At 37.8% G+C, this 17,090-nt stretch overlaps 1 protein-coding gene across 1 annotated transcript; it reads left to right on the top strand.

Moving 5' to 3' along the window:
- The first annotated feature begins 3,405 nt into the window (after positions 1-3,405).
- LOC114353208 (atrial natriuretic peptide receptor 2) lies at positions 3,406-16,101 on the top strand. The gene is made up of 7 exons (XM_028305100.1): positions 3,406-3,466; positions 7,270-7,414; positions 8,956-9,105; positions 10,978-11,170; positions 14,553-14,727; positions 15,115-15,305; positions 15,442-16,101. Exons 1-7 carry the CDS (start codon positions 3,406-3,408, stop codon positions 15,943-15,945), a joined length of 1,419 nt encoding a protein of 472 aa, XP_028160901.1. The 3' UTR covers positions 15,946-16,101.
- Positions 16,102-17,090: the final 989 nt, after the last annotated feature.

Raw genomic sequence — 17,090 nt, forward strand, 5'->3', positions numbered from 1 at the left:
TTTGTTCTGAAGTGGCGCAGATTTACGCAGTAGGTAACGTTATAAACGCCCGTATTCACAAACATTACTATGAGGTCTCACAGTGTGCGTGGACGCACAGGGTCACACACGAACCAATCACAGAGCTCTATTCAACGCTGTGCGTTAGATTTGCTGCTTTACTTAAGCAGGTATCGTTTGTGAATACGGGCGTAACCATTTGAAACTTACTAACGACAACACAAGCTGAACACTGTACATCTTATTCAGTTGTGATAGAGGTTATTTTGCAACAAAAAGTATGCTTGACGTGCTGTTCATTTAGCGGCCTGAAAGCCATTTGCACTGAAGTGGCGCAGATTTACGCAGTAACGTAACAAAAATCCCGTGAACGTTAAGTCGGTTCATAAATCAACGTGAGAGATTATTGTGGGCTAGCTAATCTGTTACAATACAATGTACAGTCATACATGTGTGAGGCTGAATGTGGAGTGTCATAGGATACGGAACGTGGAATGTAAACGGAAGTCATTTTGTAACATTAGTAGGTACTAGGGTGGAGCGAAAATTTTTTTTTCAGATATCTGTAATGTAATAGTCAAAATTTTGTGCCTTTAGGGCTTAAATGAAGTCATGCAAAATATTAATCAATTCGGTTTAGAGTAACTGCCTCCGCATCGACACTGAATTTATAAAAAAAGTTGGTTTTAGACCTCACTTAGGCGTTTTTTAAGTACTAGTGATACACTTTAATGCTATTTTATATATTTATTTAATTTACTTAACCAAACAGCCGCTTTTGAGATATTTATTTGACTAAGAAATTCAGCACATTGTCAAATCTGGTGGTGAGAGCAAACCTTTGTTTTAAGGCTTCTCTACCTCACTCAAGCTGTTGAGGGACCTGTAAAGATTACGATCAAAGATTCTATTTCTCACTGCATCCAGAAAGTCACTAATAAGGTGCAATAAAAGTCAAGTTGGAATCGCAAAACGTGATGCCTAAATTTTGATCAAAAAAGGATTTTCAAGCATAATAATTAAAGTAATTTATCTAATTCTTGTATGTATTTCTTGTTATATTACCTTAGTAAATATCTAATCTATAAATTATCTGTCATTTAATACCTTCTTACTAATAAATAGAGCGCAATATTTCACCTTAGACGACTTTCAACTTTAAATAAAATTTTAAAATTTTGAAGTCACTGCGGAGGCAGAAGATATTCATTAAATGGGATAAAAAATTACAGTTATTTATACTTTCATATAAGGCACAAATCCCCCCCTATTAGAACTTCGAAACTAAAAAAAAATTTTTTCCCATACAATCGTGCTCCACCCTAGTAGGTACCTTAAAAATTAGGGACTGATGGTGAAATCGGTATAAGATTTGATTGTTACTTTAGATCCATTTAAACAACATAGGTTCTTACACACTATATTATGGTGTAGGATTAGAGTAGTCCCTAGCTACGAGTATACCTACTATAGTCTCATAATCATCATCATCATCATCATCATTTCATAGGATACTATGGTCTAAAGGACGAATACCTATGTGAACACCAAGCCTCCCCAACCCGCTTGGCCAGCTTGGGGAGTATAGATCCTTCATTTGCTCCTGGTGCATTATATAGCACACACGACCACTCATAAGGTAGACCGACGACCTTATAAAGGTAGCAGGAAGGCGCTGGATACTGGCCGCTTCCAACCGAACTGTATAGAAATCATTAAGGGAGGCATATTATTATGTTCATGTTCACTGTTCAACAGTGGACGTTCAGTGGCTGAAATGATGATGATAAAATTAGATAGGGACCTGCAGAGGAGATTAAATAGCTTGATGATGACAACATAAACTCAATTAACGCTCCTAAAATAAATATAAGGTTCAGTTTTGTTTTGGTCGGCCGTTTGGTGTAGTGGTTCGAAACGGACTACTATTCCGGAGGTTGCGGGTTCGATTCCCGCACAGTACAAACATTTGTGTGCATGAACATATTTGTTTGTATTGGACTGGGTGTTTTCTATGTATAATATGTATGTATTTACAAAAAAAAAGTATTTAAGTATGTTTATATCCGTTGTCTAGTACCCATAGTACAAGCTTTGCTTAGTTTGGGACTAGAAGCGCAGTGTAAAATGTCCAAGGATATATTTATTTATTTATTTATTTTATTTATTTAGTTCCATGTGCACGAGTGAAAATGCATTACGATGCAGGCTCGACTAGCGATAACCGAATTGCAATCAAAAGGAGCAATTCGCGGAACTGTTCGTTCAAGAGGCCCGTCGTACAATGCTCCTTTGAGGCACTCTGAAAGCAAATTAGTGCTATTCACAATTTCCCATGTTACATTCATGTGTCCTGTTATTTGGTGAAACTGAAATATCATAGTAACGGATAGTTGACTATGTCAAAGTCACAAAATGCTTTGTGCTGCAAAGATTTATTTTGGCAGGCGATTCATCAGTGGTTCGTAGCTGTATTATAAACATTTATTACATCAATGAAATTTAGGAGATTAAAGACAAATGTTAAATTTTACATTAACAAGTACTTAGGTAACAAAGGAGACACAAAAAGGAAAGCGAGATTATTTAAATAAACTATTTACGAGTGTCATAAAAAAAATGTGACCAATCACAAGATTTTTTTTTAGGTTTTCTCGGCTTACCTTTAAGCTTTAATTTAAAAAATAAAACAGAGTCAGCCAATTAAATATTCACAGGTTTTAACGCAGTTTTCTTTTGTTGCAGAAATATGTCCCTGGTGCCGCCAGGGGGGGCGGACTCGCCGAGTCCTCGGCGGGCCGTCAGCCCACTGCTGGAGATGCGACGGCCACATTGCACCCTCGCCTGTGACTACTGTGCCGCTATACTTGAGGACAAGTTTAAACGTAAGTGTTAGAACAGCTGTATTAAAGATTTACAGCGCTGCCAAACGCTGAAAGACTTCCCAAGGCTTATAAGCTATAGCTCTCTACCAGAGATACGGCGGCCTCACGGCAACTCTCGCTTGCGACTACTGTGTCTCTATATTGGAAGACTAGCTTTCCGCCCGCGGCTTCGCACGCGTGAAATTTCGTTTGTCACAGATCGTCATAAATTATAGCCTATATGTTATTCTGGATTATGAACAATAATACTGTAAAGTTTCATCAAAATCCGTTCAGTGGTTTTTGAGCCTATTCATTACAAACATACAAAAATAGATACAAATCTTTCCTCTTTATAAAGTCTAAGTTTAAACGTCAGTCTTATGACAGCTGTATTAAAGATCTATAGCGCTGCCAAAACTGGAGGACAAGTTTAAACGTTAGTCTCACAGTAGCTGTATTTGAGGATCCATAGCAGTTAAAGTTCTCTTCCCTTAAACACTTTCGAAGCCCATGATGGATCGTCGACTCTCTGGTAGCAATGCGGGGGCCTTGCCCTTGCCGGTTACTACTTGTCGCTCTACTGGAAGACAAGATTAAACGTAAGTCTTGACGCTGTATAGTAGCTGTAAGGAGAACCTATAACCCAAGCAAAACTGAAACACTTATCAGGAAGGAATCTTATCGAAAAGTTAGGCGCTTTAATAAAGCCGGCTAGAAAGCCAAATAAGTTATCTCGAGATCGAAATATAATTTGATACAAATGAAATTCTAATCATAATTAGGTCTTCAAATGAAATTTTCTTTAGAGATTATTGCGAGAATTTCCGAAGTTGGATTCCCCCGCGCTCCATAGGATTCAGGAGTCATTACAAGAAATCTCATTTTCTCAGTAAATTCTAAAGCAATCCGAACAAAGTTTATAGGTAGGGCGTGTGGTTTCTCGACTTTACTCCAAATTTCAGAAATTGCTTTCCCTTCGTTTGTTTTGCAAGTCCTTCTACTTTCGAGTGAAATCAGCGTACGATTGTGAGTACACATTTGAGGATTATGAATATCTTTGGATCAAAGGAAATGCGGTGCTGGTGAAATTTGACTCTGCGTCCCTATTTATGGAACATAGAAAATTGAATAATTTTTCCATTAGAATCCTATAATAATAATTCTGATGAATGTAGGCGGTAGGAAGTTCGCTGGTTAAACCGATTAAAACATTCCTTATAGCGTAGATTCTATCTCATTAGCATTCTCATTTATGTATCTTTTTGGTGTAGGTTTATAGGTAACTTCCTTTATAATCTCATTTAATTTCAACAATTTTCAGAGTACAGACAAATATTCTAATTACCAAAATTGGTGTCTAATTTATTAACTACGAGTACCATAATATTCCCAATCAATTACCTCTTTTTACTCGACTGCGCCAGAAGGAGGTCTATGTACCCACTGCATTAGGATTCTGCATCCACCTACATTAAACTACTTAAGAATTTAACACAAGTGGTCCACTACTAGCACAGATCAGTGACTACTAGGCATTACTTCTGCTAGAGTGGCCCAGCCATTACTAGGCATTACGTCTCCTATAGTGGCCTAGCCATCGGCCACTTGAGACACGACGCTTAGGCCTCAGCCTCGAACTTAGCGGGCAGCGGGGCGGGAGCGGCGGCGGCGCTGGAGCGGGGCGGGCAGCGCAGACCCGTTCTCGAAACAAGCGGGCAGCTCGCGCGGCGCTTTAGCGGCGAAGTGTTGTGTTCGGGGTTGTGTTGTCGAGATATTTGTTTTTATTCGCAAACGAAATGTCTGAACAACGGCGACAATTTTATTTCGATTCAAATTTATTCCTAACGCTCGATTTATTGTGGGCAAAAGAAGGAGTTCGCTCTGCCCGCTCCTTGCCCGCTCCCTCGCCGCTGCCCGCTCGTTGCCCGCTGCCGCCCCGCTGCCGCGCCGCTGTTTTCGAGAACCGGTCTATTTGATTTTACGCATAAGATCCTGCCGCTCCCGCGCCGCCGCCGCCGCCGCCCCGCTGCCCGCTAAGTTCGAGGCTGAGGCCTTAGTCCGATGGAGCTTACGTAAGCAGTGACGAAGAATTCTCCGACCGTTAAAACTGGAATTGAGCATTTATTGCTGGAGCATTTTGATTTCAGTTATGTGCACATCTCAATTGGCATTAAACAAAAGAAAGGTAAATTAAGTAGGTAATATAATTTTGTGTAAAAATAAGCTATGAAAGTTGCCATTTACTTACAGTGAAAATAAATCTCATAAGAACTCACTAAACTCATTTTACATTTTGCAAGTAGGCTTTTAAAACGCACTTTTACACGTCCCAGTATTAAGCCTACCACTGGTTCAGGACAATAAATAGGCCAGTGCTGAGAAGAAGCAGCGACAGAAACTCAAGCACCATTGTCAGCCTCTTTTTCAAAACTTGTACGTCGTAGATTATAGCATAGTTTTAGTGTCAAAACAACCGATCATTGCTTTTAAAACTGATTAGTAACCCTCAATTTGATAGACTAGACCACATCTAACGTAAAAACGTACGAAATACAAATCCCTGGGGAATAATTTGTTACAAAAAAGATTAGATAAGTTAACTGAACGACTGAGAAAGAGTCTGAGTATTATCTAACACATTGACTTCACAAGTTACAAAAACATGGGTCTCTTTAAAATACCGCAAGCCCTTAACACCTACGTGGGTCTTCCTGAATAATGCATTACGTAAATCTAGGTCTTAGCGCTACAAACTCACCCGCAAAAACACATGAATAGATTCCCCCGGGATTTCTCCCGAGTTTTTCAGGCTAAGAAAGCTTAATATATTGAAATACATGCTTATATGTGCGAAGATATTTCTTTAGAGCGTATTCTACAGCGGTTTATAGATGCCCGCATTTGTTGGGACTCGACAGGTGCCTCCGATGGCTTCGTTCGCGTGAAAATGTGCGAGGAAAATTCGTGGGATTTTTTGTTGGAAGATAACTACAGCCTTTATTCGCGGCTTAAAAATGTTATGAATTATTGACGAACGGTGTATTTACTTTAGGGTCCCTTATACAAAGATCAACGGTTCCCATCCAGATATTAATTTGAGCGAAATTCTCTTCTGTATAAGTACGATTCTAATAGAAAAAATAGAAAAAGCACTTCAAGTAGTTGCTCCCAAGATTTGTTCTAGCATTGATAGTTTTAAACGTTCTAAGTAAGAAAAGGATCAATATTTGTGAGGCAGTTAAATTGTGTCGGTTCAATTTAACAATGTCAGATACTTATGTTATGGTGACTACAGTTGATACCAAGAGCTGTATCCATAAAGCAACCAATACAGAAGTTAAGACGATAGAAAAGTGCCTCAAAAGTCCTCATAATAGACTCTTGTCCTATATGAGTCATTAAAAGTTATAGTTTTATATTCAAGCCACAATTTAAAAATGTTAGCGTAAGTTAGAAGAGGTTAAATTCTTTCAGCACAATAGGAACATTAAGGCGTCTCCATATTTAGAGTCAGACAATTTAGCTTTTGTACTTTTGCTAAAGAACTTTGAGATTTTGGGATTATTTAAACATTTGTCGGGAAAGTATAATTTACGAAAATTGTGGTCTTTTATTTTATTTCGATAAGGAAAATAATTTTGAAACTAATTGTATTTTTAATTAACGCACATGAAACTACAATTTTAATTAAATGAAATGAAACCTAACGGATAGCAACGCAACGGACAGACAAAGGAAAACTCACATTTAAAACATTTACTGAAATATTTTCGGGGTCATATCATAATAATATTTACACCAATAAATTCAAATTGGAGTAGGTAATTCAATTAAACTTGTTGTCATTGTCATTTGATCATGGGACAGATATTCGTTTCTGAATCATAAAATTAATCTACTGCGTACTTATACTTATCTAGATAGACAATCATGGGCGAAAAATCGGCAGAAATTTTAGAAACAAGTTTAGTAGTAAATCGAAACAAAGTGTGATTTTTAAATGTAGGTTAGTACCAATGTACTAACCTACATTTAAAAATCACCTATTACCTACTTCAATTTAAGTTTAAGTGCCTACCCAAAGTCATTATTCCACACGGACGAAGTCGCGGGCACAGCTAGTAATATTATAAAATGCGAAAGTAAGTCTGTCTGTCTGTCTGTCTTGCTTTCACGCCTAAACCACTGAACCGACTTTGATGAAATTTGGCATAGAGATAGTTTGAGTCCCGGGAAAGGACATAGGATAGTTTTTATCCCGGTTTTTGAAACAGGAATGCGCGTGATAAACTCTTTCTGTGACAGACAAAATTCCACGCGGGCGAAGCCGCGGGGGGAAAGCTAGTCTCACTATAAATTGTGCAGCGATACCTTACCATAATCTCTCCATATTGTCCAACAGGCAGTGCAGAGATGCGCAACCGCGGCACGTCCCCGCTTTCGGCGTCGCCAAGACAGTCCCTCACGGGAGAACCTCCCTGGACCCTCCCAGACGACGACCGGCCTGACTTCTCCGCACTCAAGGAAAACATACACAAGATCAACAAGTAAGTATTACATACTTTTCTTAAGTAAGTAACTAGATTTTAGTCCAGGGAAATAATCGTAGGTGGGTCATTGTAGATCCTTTTGGCTGAGAAGATAAGACTATTCCCACTACTATACAACACCTATGTATCCATGATTTACAGATTAACCGCCAATTAAAAAAAAACCTAACCAATGAAGGTCAAGTTTGAGCCGGAGCAAAGTTAAACTGTCATGGAACCGCAACCAAAATAATGAGAAGAAAATAACAAGAAACGATGAAAGATGGAATTAAACGAGTTTCCCAAATTGAGACCGATTTTTGGATTGTTGATGTTTTAAAAATGTTCTTGAAGATATACTCGTACTTGTTCAATGCACTCGTTTAACAAAAACAACCCAGGATCGGCCTACAGCAAAGGTGCTATTAAAAACAAAAATATTACTCAACTACGAGAAAAATGTTTGAGAACCTCTTTCCAGAGGGAAATCGATGGCATTCAGCCTTAGACGTCTGGCTGAGATGAAAATTCAACGGTTGTTTGGTTCAGTGGTTTGCACTTCGGATTGCGAGGCCAATCATAGCTTACGAAGACTTTGTAAGCTTCTTATGCCTACTACTAGTGGTAGTTCAGCATTTAGACAAAGGATCACTTAAATATCGGTATTATTATAAGTCAAAGATATTTTGAAAGTGTATGTTTTTATTTATTACTTTTTGCACTTAAAATTTTCTCGGTTGTTTCAAAGTTAGTAACTGTGTAGGAGCAAGCTCGGATCCTCGAGACATTCAAGGCAATTTAGTCTTAGGTACTAATGTTTGAAAATAAGTAGCAACTGCTTCAATATCAAACAATATTTAGAAGGCAAAATAAAGGTAAAGAAAGGTCGCCAGCGAGCATAACTTTATACAATAGAATATAATACACCTTATTTGGCTCAGAACAAAAATAAAATAATAAGACTTAATGTTATTTTAAGCCATTACAAGGCTCTAAACCCTACTCAAAAGTCTAGGTATCAAATATTTGGAGCACAGAACAATGTTTCGGCTGAGAATTAATCTTGTCTAAAATAGTTCAGAACAATAGACGGGTTTCACCGACACGACCAACCCCCAGGCTTGGAAGTTACAAGGTATGCATATAACACCCTTACCGCAACATTACTATGGCTAGATTTCAAATACCAAGACCTAACAGCATTTGATCTAAATCCAATTAAAATTTGGCTACGTACTTCAAAATAAAATAAGTGGTCTTTGTAATTGGACATTTAGTTTGCACCGGCGCCATTTTAATCTTGTCCCAATTAAGCAAAGCTCTTGAGGACAACAAATTTAAACATAGTGTACAACTAACATAGGGAGCCTGCACAGTAATACACAGATAGCAAATTAATCTAACAACCGAAAAATGATGAACCGATCTAAAAATGAATGTAATAAGCAGAATGTAACTGTTTATGCACTCCTTTTTACTGAGCCTGGAATCAATGGCGAAAATTGTTTGAAAAAAAGCGATATTATACTCAGTAAATATAAACTTTTTTGTTCATCTAGGGACTGCGAGACATCAACCCGTCTGGACATGTTGCTGACCCAGGTGGAGCAGTACGCGAACAATCTAGAGGCTTTGGTTGAGGAACGCACCTCCGACTACCTCGAGGAGAAGAGGAAATGTGAGGAGTTACTGTACCAGTTGTTGCCCAAGTGAGTAATTTTATCTATAAAGAGGTAGCTACATAAAAATCAGGACGTTTTGGTAAAAACTAAATGATTAAGCATGACCCCTTTCGGGGTTTCGTCTAGCCAGCGTATAGGGCACATCAAAAGAGGGTCGAGGGTTTACCTCGTTTGAGTGTTTCTACCATTACATAGAATAAATATAAATTATGTTTTTTTTTTTCAGTATCTAAGTATTTATTTTTACAGGATTTAAATAATTTTTTTGATTGAATACTACATGTATGAGTATTTTACAGTTTTTTAAAACAATAAATGATCAGAACATTTAAAACTTAGAGTTATTTAAGATTGTTCTGTTTCTTCCAATCTGTAAGCAAAAGGCCGCAAGTATACCATCATCAGCTCTCTATGTCAGTAAACTCTATAACCCTTAAATTGCATTCAATGTCAGAATAACCTTTCGTAAATATTTTACTTTTGATCCGTAAGATTGTAGTAGCTTATTCAGATTATATTTCTGTCTACGTTACTTTATTTAAGTGGCAGACATTGATAGCCGTAAAGAATCTTATCTAAATAAAGCTGAGGAGTCTTCCACGAAAATTTAAGTTTACTCGAAAAAACAATTTGGCAGGGTTTGAATAAAAGATGTAGGTATTAGTTGCCAAGTTTATTTTCAAAGGTGTTCACAAATTATTTGAAAAGATAGCAGATATCTGTCAAGATATTAGTGATATTAATGGCAGACAAAGCGTGCAATATCGAGTATATTTGAGATGTGACAGGCCATTCGAGATACTGGGAAAAATACTTAGGTTTACTAGTGAATCGAGAATTTCTAAGGAGACTCACTCGTGTGTTATACGAAACGTTTTCCTATCACGTTATCAGTGATATTTGACTTGTGTATACAGGGTGGCCAGAGAGTTGACGTTGAAAGATTAAAATATTTAGTTTCCTTAAATAAAGGTTCATGTATATTCTACGATTTTGTTTAGCTTAGAGGAGATAGAGTTAATAATTTTGTGATTTATCATTTTATCTATGGTTGATTTTTAAATGTTTTTCTCACTCTGGCAAGCACTTGTCGTTTGTTTTTACTCACTTACGCTAGAGAAACTTCCAGTGAAGATCAACTTTCAACCGTGAGTTGATTCTCAAAACGTTGTAAATCACAAAATTAACTCTATCTCCTAAACTAAGCAATATCGTAGAACATACATGGGGGTTATTTAGTTACACATTGATGTAAGGAATCTAAATTTTAGCTTTGGACGTCACTTCTTTGCCACCCTGTATAATAATATTTTCTCGCACGATTGGGAAATGTAATAGGATTTATCTATTACACTGAACATAAGCCTATACTGGGAAATTTTCTTAAGATTTATTTGGTTCTGATAATAAAAAAGCTTGTAAGGTAGTAATTTGCTTTCAATGGTCCGAACCCAAACGTGCGATCTTCTAATCGTTAGTAGAGGTAGATCGAAAGGAAAATGATAGAAAAGTGTCTTATTCTGTAAAAGAATTGTTTTAATCGTTCATATCATGAATTTATTTTATCTCAAAAACTAAATTCTATAATTTTTTACTCTTCCTCCACCTAAGGCCAGCCATATTTTGTAGTAAAATATCATGTTTGTTGTAATATTTATTTTTGTAACCTATTTTATTAAATTAAGAAGAGTTTTTTATGTCATCATTATTTAGGCTGACTAGATACGTTGGGGACGCCTGATGTTAGGGTTCCTTTTTGTCCCTTAGTCACCTTTATTATGTCCATGGAAAGAGCATGACAGGTTCTATGCTACTCAGCTGGAACCACACGGCTATTACCGTGGATTTTTACTGTTTTTCTGAAAAACGAATAGCCTAACCTGACATATTCGTCCCCAGGTCAGTGGCCTCCCAGCTCATCATGGGCCAGCCAGTCATGGCGGAGACGTATGACCAGGTCACCATCTACTTCAGCGACATCATCGGCTTCACACAACTGTCAGCTGAGTCCACACCACTGGAGGTCGTTGACCTGTTGAACGATCTTTACACCAGCTTCGACTCTATCATTGAGAACTTTGACGTTTATAAGGTTAGTGTTTTTTTATTTGTCTTTATTAATCTTAATATCAACTGGTCACCATGCCCTGAAAAATACAGTTCAGGTAGACTTCCTTCTGGTTCGACCTGGTTGCAGGAAGCCGGGAATCAACTAGGTTGAATAGATATATTATTTTTGTAGAGATCCTTGAGAGAGTCCAGCAGTGGACATTATTTGATCGAAAAATAGGACATTATTTGATAAAAAATCTAAGTCTTAAACGTTGTAAGTACTGCAAGTAAGTAGATACAGGATTTAAAATATTTTGCTATATTCCTAAAGAATTATTTTACAGTTTGGAAAAACACAGGCAGCTAAAATAGGTAATTATACAAAAAGTAATTAAGATAAGGTTCATTCACACGTTTCTGTAGACTAAGGCTTAGCACTAGAAATCATATTTTATGTTTGTATCAAACTACCTTCGCATTAAGTTTCAGCGGTGAATAATTTTACGGTTTTATAGTCGTACTTTTGGCACTTTGCCAAGCTTTGTGCAATTTGTAATAAACCATTCGCATTCAAATTAGTACTCCATAGCTTCGTTATGAAGTCTGGTGATGCTGATATAAAACTTTCAACTATATAAAATTTAAAGCAGTACACATACTACATGGATGCGAGCGGCACAAGACCGGTCTTTGTGGAAATCTTTAGGGGAGGTCTTTGTTCAGCAGTGGACGTCTTTCGGCTGAAACGAACGAACAATACTACAGCATAGCGTTAACGATTTTAGCTTAGACACTTTCTGTAAAAGGTGTGTTTCTGCTAAACAAAGAAACGCGGTATTTTAGTTAGAATGTTGTTATGAGTTTGTTTTAAATAGTGTTTATGAATATACTAGCTTTTGCCCGCGGCTTCGCATGAGTGAACGTATCGCGTAAAAAAAGTACCTACCTATCTCGCGCTTTTCCCCCTTCAGAAAGCTGGTATTCAAACTATGTTTTTCCTTGAATCTTGAACTGTCTCTATAGCAAATTTCTTCAAAATCATTCGTTGGTTTAATCGTAGAAAGAGAAATAAAAATCAATCCTACATCCTCTGAAATAATTTCACACATTAGTCCTCATCTCTACTCAAGAATTATTTTAATATGTAGGTCATAAGTACTTTAATTGATTAGAAAATTAGCACAAGACAAAGGTCTTAATTCAGAATCCGGGCCTGTGTCTGTTAAAGTATCTGTTACCTTAATGTTAGCTTAAGTGAATGGAAAACCAAACCAAACAAAGGTGGGTAGAGATAAATATATCGTTGCGTAGGACGTGGCCATCAATCGTGCTTGGATGGACCGTGGCCAATACGCTGAATACTTGATCCGATTACATGGACAGCGATACGAACCCGGCCATTTTGTATACTAAATAGTGTAGCAATATATTGAAATGGTAGAATGAACTGTGGCTTATTTATTGGGATTAGGCTACCTTTTTGACATTACCTACTATAGGTCTTAAGATTACGATAAATTATTACTGTAATGAATACCTTCGCTTTGAAAAATTCTTACAGGTGGATATTAATAAAGTTCTTTTGGTAGGCTTGGGAAAAATGATTGAAACGCAATATGTTGATGGAGATGAAACGTGACTTTTATGAACTCAAATGAAGATGGTTTCCCAGAGATTTTAGCACATTTCAGAGTAGACCTTGGCCTCATTGAAAAAGAACCTAAATGAATTCAATAGCGATCCACATGAGAGAAAAAGGTTGTGCGTAGGATTGTCTTTAAGAAGCATTTTTTGAGAATACCTACACCAAAATGTACGATATCGCAAGCTACACCTGATTTACATCCCTACACACGAATGTGGGAAGGAGGGTAATCGGACCTTATTTATGCCCGCCCCGCCTTAAATGGCTTTATCTCGTACGTAACGTCCGCCATTATTCTCATTTCGGCAAAAAAAGGAAAGTCGATATTTTATTATTAGCATTATTATCTATTTACCTGTTGTGAGTCCCCATCGCGTGATAAACACCGCTTAGTTAGGTGCTTTGTTGGTGAGACCCAAACGTTGTGTATTGGTTTTATTATGGAGGTAATACGACCATTATACTCCTATTTACTTGGCCTCATCATTTTAGTAATATCGAATGAGATGGTTTATTATTTTGTAGGTTTTCGCAGCTGATGTTCACGATCATGACAATGATAGCTTTATGATTGTTATTTTTCTGATTATGTTCTTTGAGGAGCTATCCCATGAAACTACACTCGCGAGCAAAAGTATGGAATCACTTACATGAAGTTGTTTCCACGCGATCTTGTGTACTAACGAATTTGTTAGGAACAAAAAAAGTGGCACCATTTTAAATATTACGAGCGTAATATTTAAAATGGTGTGTACGAGTGTACGAGCAAATTGAAAGGGTGCTTATCGGTGACCTGCCGTCAGTTTCGAGCCTGTGGCAGGCCTTTTTGGGGTCAAATTCTATTGCTTATATTTTAGACGAACTGTCCACTCGCTAACAGCTATCTTACGAACATTTCTGAGCTCTTGATGGACATCGATTCCAGTCAAATGACGATTTCATAGAGAGGTTGACATGAAAAAACGGTCTTCCCTCTGCGATGTGCACCGGCGCTGTTCAGAACTTGGTCTCGGGATAAAGCCACTAGTCTCCCGAAAGCGTCTTGAAACTTTCGAAACCCAGGACTGGCTTATGTGGCGCTGACGTGCGACAGCTCGCTGGTTGAGCCTTTCTTGCAATAGTGCAACGATTTGTGCTGCTTCTGAAGGTGTAGAATCCCAGGTAAAGTGTCAAAAGAAGCGGAGATGTGTATGAATCAACGTGTGAAAGCAAAAATCTAAAAACGCGTGCTTTTATAGGGGGTAAATAGGCCGCAACTCGCGACGTATCAAACAGTTCATACATGTCTTTTTCGTTACTTCTTTACATCAGCCGGGATATCTTTTAAAATACTGGTGTGATTTAAATGAATTTGATATCAATTTAAAGAAAAAAGTTTAATCTTTAAAATGGTGCCACTTTTTTTGTTACTAACAAATTCGTTAGTACACAAGTTCGCGTGGAAACCACTTCATGTAAGTGATTCCATAGTTTTGCTCGCGAGTGTACATACCTTTAGGCAGGGTTTTATTGGATGCAAAACTCTTGCTATGCAGGAGTTGCAGTGTTGGGAAAGATATATTATAAACTCTTTCAAATTATACGGATAGTCGAAGAGAGATACTTTGAGTCGGAAGTTAGTCGTCATTTTCAGGGCATGGAATATACAAGCTGCGTCGGACTAATGTCCATTTTCAGTACATGGAAAATATATGAAAATTATAGGTGAAGTGGTATCCAAAACATCTAATTTCAAAGAGCCCACAGTCCCAACACTTACCAAGATAATGTTCCACAGGTGGAGACAATAGGCGACGCGTACATGGTGGTGTCAGGGCTCCCGATGCGCAATGGTAACCGCCACGCGGCGGAGATCGCGCGCATGTCACTGGCTCTGCTGAATGCTGTGAGGGTGAAGACAGTGCCGCACCGGCCTGGGGAGCGGCTGCTGCTGAGGATTGGGATGCACACGGGTATGTAGAGAACATGCAGTTGAAATTGAGTAAAATATGGAAAAAAAATACATAGTATGAACAATTTAGTGCTCGTGACTTCAAGTACAAGCTCAATATGGGACGTCTATCCATAAGATGGTGATAGAAAATCTTGAAAAGATCACAGGAAGCCATTGGATGCAGGCCGCTTCGAAACGACTAATCTCAAATTCATTGGGGCATCTTAGGCTTATATTCAGCAGAAGACATCCAAGGGTTTAGGCATGATTGTTGAATGCAAATGCCCCTTTTTACGATCACATTTTGCTTTGGGAGGAATATCACAAAAATAACTTTGTTTTGTTTTTCGTTAGGTAAGTATCTCTATCAGAAATAGTCCAAATTAACCCATTCATAATTCTCTAGGGCCATGCGTAGCTGGTGTAGTTGGCCTGAAGATGCCACGCTACTGCCTGTTCGGGGACACGGTGAACACAGCCTCCAGGATGGAGTCCCATGGAGAGGCGCTGAAGATTCACGTCAGCCCGAAGACCAAGGAGGTTCTGGACCTATACGACTGCTTTGAGTTGGAGTGCCGTGGAGAGATCACCATGAAGGTATGATTTTATGAAAAATGATACGAGTTTTAAGTTATAGGTTAGAATTTTTCCAGCTATCTTATTTCAAACTTGTTAGTTAAAATTAGTAGGTAGCTATATAGCTTATATTTAACCTACTTCTATATCATCACAGGGAAAAGGAAAAATGACAACATACTGGCTCATCGGAGAGAAACCAATCAACTCCGAATACACATATGAAAAGACCAACCACGTTCAAAACGTGGTCGTCAGCAACCCCAGCATCACATTCCAAGGTCCTGACAGCCCTGCCTCTCACTCCCTCACCCAAAGCCACAGCCCTGAACGGACCAACGACAAAGAAACCAGCAACCACAGGCCTCTCGAAATACAAAGCGAGAGAGATCGCATCAAACATGAAATAGCTACTTTCGTCGCTAAGGACCTCATCAACAACATTGATAATGCTGTCAGGGAATTCAGGAAGTCACAAAGCGCAAATTTCCCTGTCAAACCACTCTGCAATGGTAATGACAAAGGCCTAATTACACCGACTTACGACAAGGAATTAGTCATAAGCAAAGGAAAAGTGCGAGACGTCGTGAACAGATTCAACAGTTGCGTCATTAATGACAGCCCCAACAAAAGCAAGAAAGTCATGAAGGTTGAAGACTGAAGGATTTATATCGGTCTAATGTTTGACGCCAGGTTAAGGTGTATTCACATTGCTACGGGGCGTACGCGGGGCGTCCACGCTCAAACATTTTTTTTTTACAAACAGAGCGTCCTCGGGTTTGAACAACAAGAATAAAATAAGAATAAAACACGTACATTTATTAGGCACAGGCGCACGCCCCGTACCACCGGTTATACCATAACTTTTGTCGTGAAAGTTTTATTGATGTTACTGGTTTTGTGCCAAGCACAAGGATTTTATTTCTTAATCTAGTCACTACTGTTAAGATTTATTTATTTTTAATATAGTTTATAGTGGGTGACCAAGTACCCTCCGAATTTTATAGGTAAGACTCCATGTTTAAATACTCGTAGATATAGAAAACGTGATCGCAGAAGCGATTTATTTGAAAGATGTAGTGAGATGTGTGTATATAAGAACAATATAGGGAGAATTATTGTATTATACACTTAGTCCCTGTAGTATTTTTACTGACCTTTTATACTTCGGTACCTTTCTAACCTGTCTATATGTAGTTAGAGTACATAGTGATATACCTTAAAATACTCATGTTTTATAAAATAAAACTGTTTTTAACAATCGAGTTTAAAACGTAGCTGTTTTAAATTATTTTATAAAACGTTATTATATCTTTGGCATGAGAATTTTAATGATTTCAATGTTTCATGTTTATAACACTTATGCTATTAAGTATAATTGAGCAAATTATAGGAAAACAGAATCTAATAGTGATAATCTTTGTATACTTTGGAATTATACGGGTATTTTGATGTGCGGTGTTGCATTTCTTTCTAAAGTTTTAAACATTAAGCTATTATTCACTAAACTAATAATAGTCGAATGGAAATTGCATGTGATAAAAGTCCTAAGAATGTCAGTATTTATGATCGGTTAAAGGCCCACTGTTTTGTCTAGTGGGAATGCACCTTTATCGTGAACAGTGTGGATCTCTTCTTTTATTGTTATAGTTATGAATTATTAATATTTTATGGTTGCTTTGCATCCACTGAAGTGAATTAGTTATGTCGGAGTATGACGAATACTAAATACTAAAAAACAAAGTTGTAAATCTTTTTATGAGAGTCCCTCCACTGCAAAACTTATGTTTCAACGAACTTATTTTA

Source organism: Ostrinia furnacalis, unplaced genomic scaffold, assembly GCF_004193835.3.
Source record: "Ostrinia furnacalis isolate ACB-3 unplaced genomic scaffold, ASM419383v2 OfSCF0166, whole genome shotgun sequence".
NCBI lineage: Eukaryota > Metazoa > Arthropoda > Insecta > Lepidoptera > Crambidae > Ostrinia > Ostrinia furnacalis.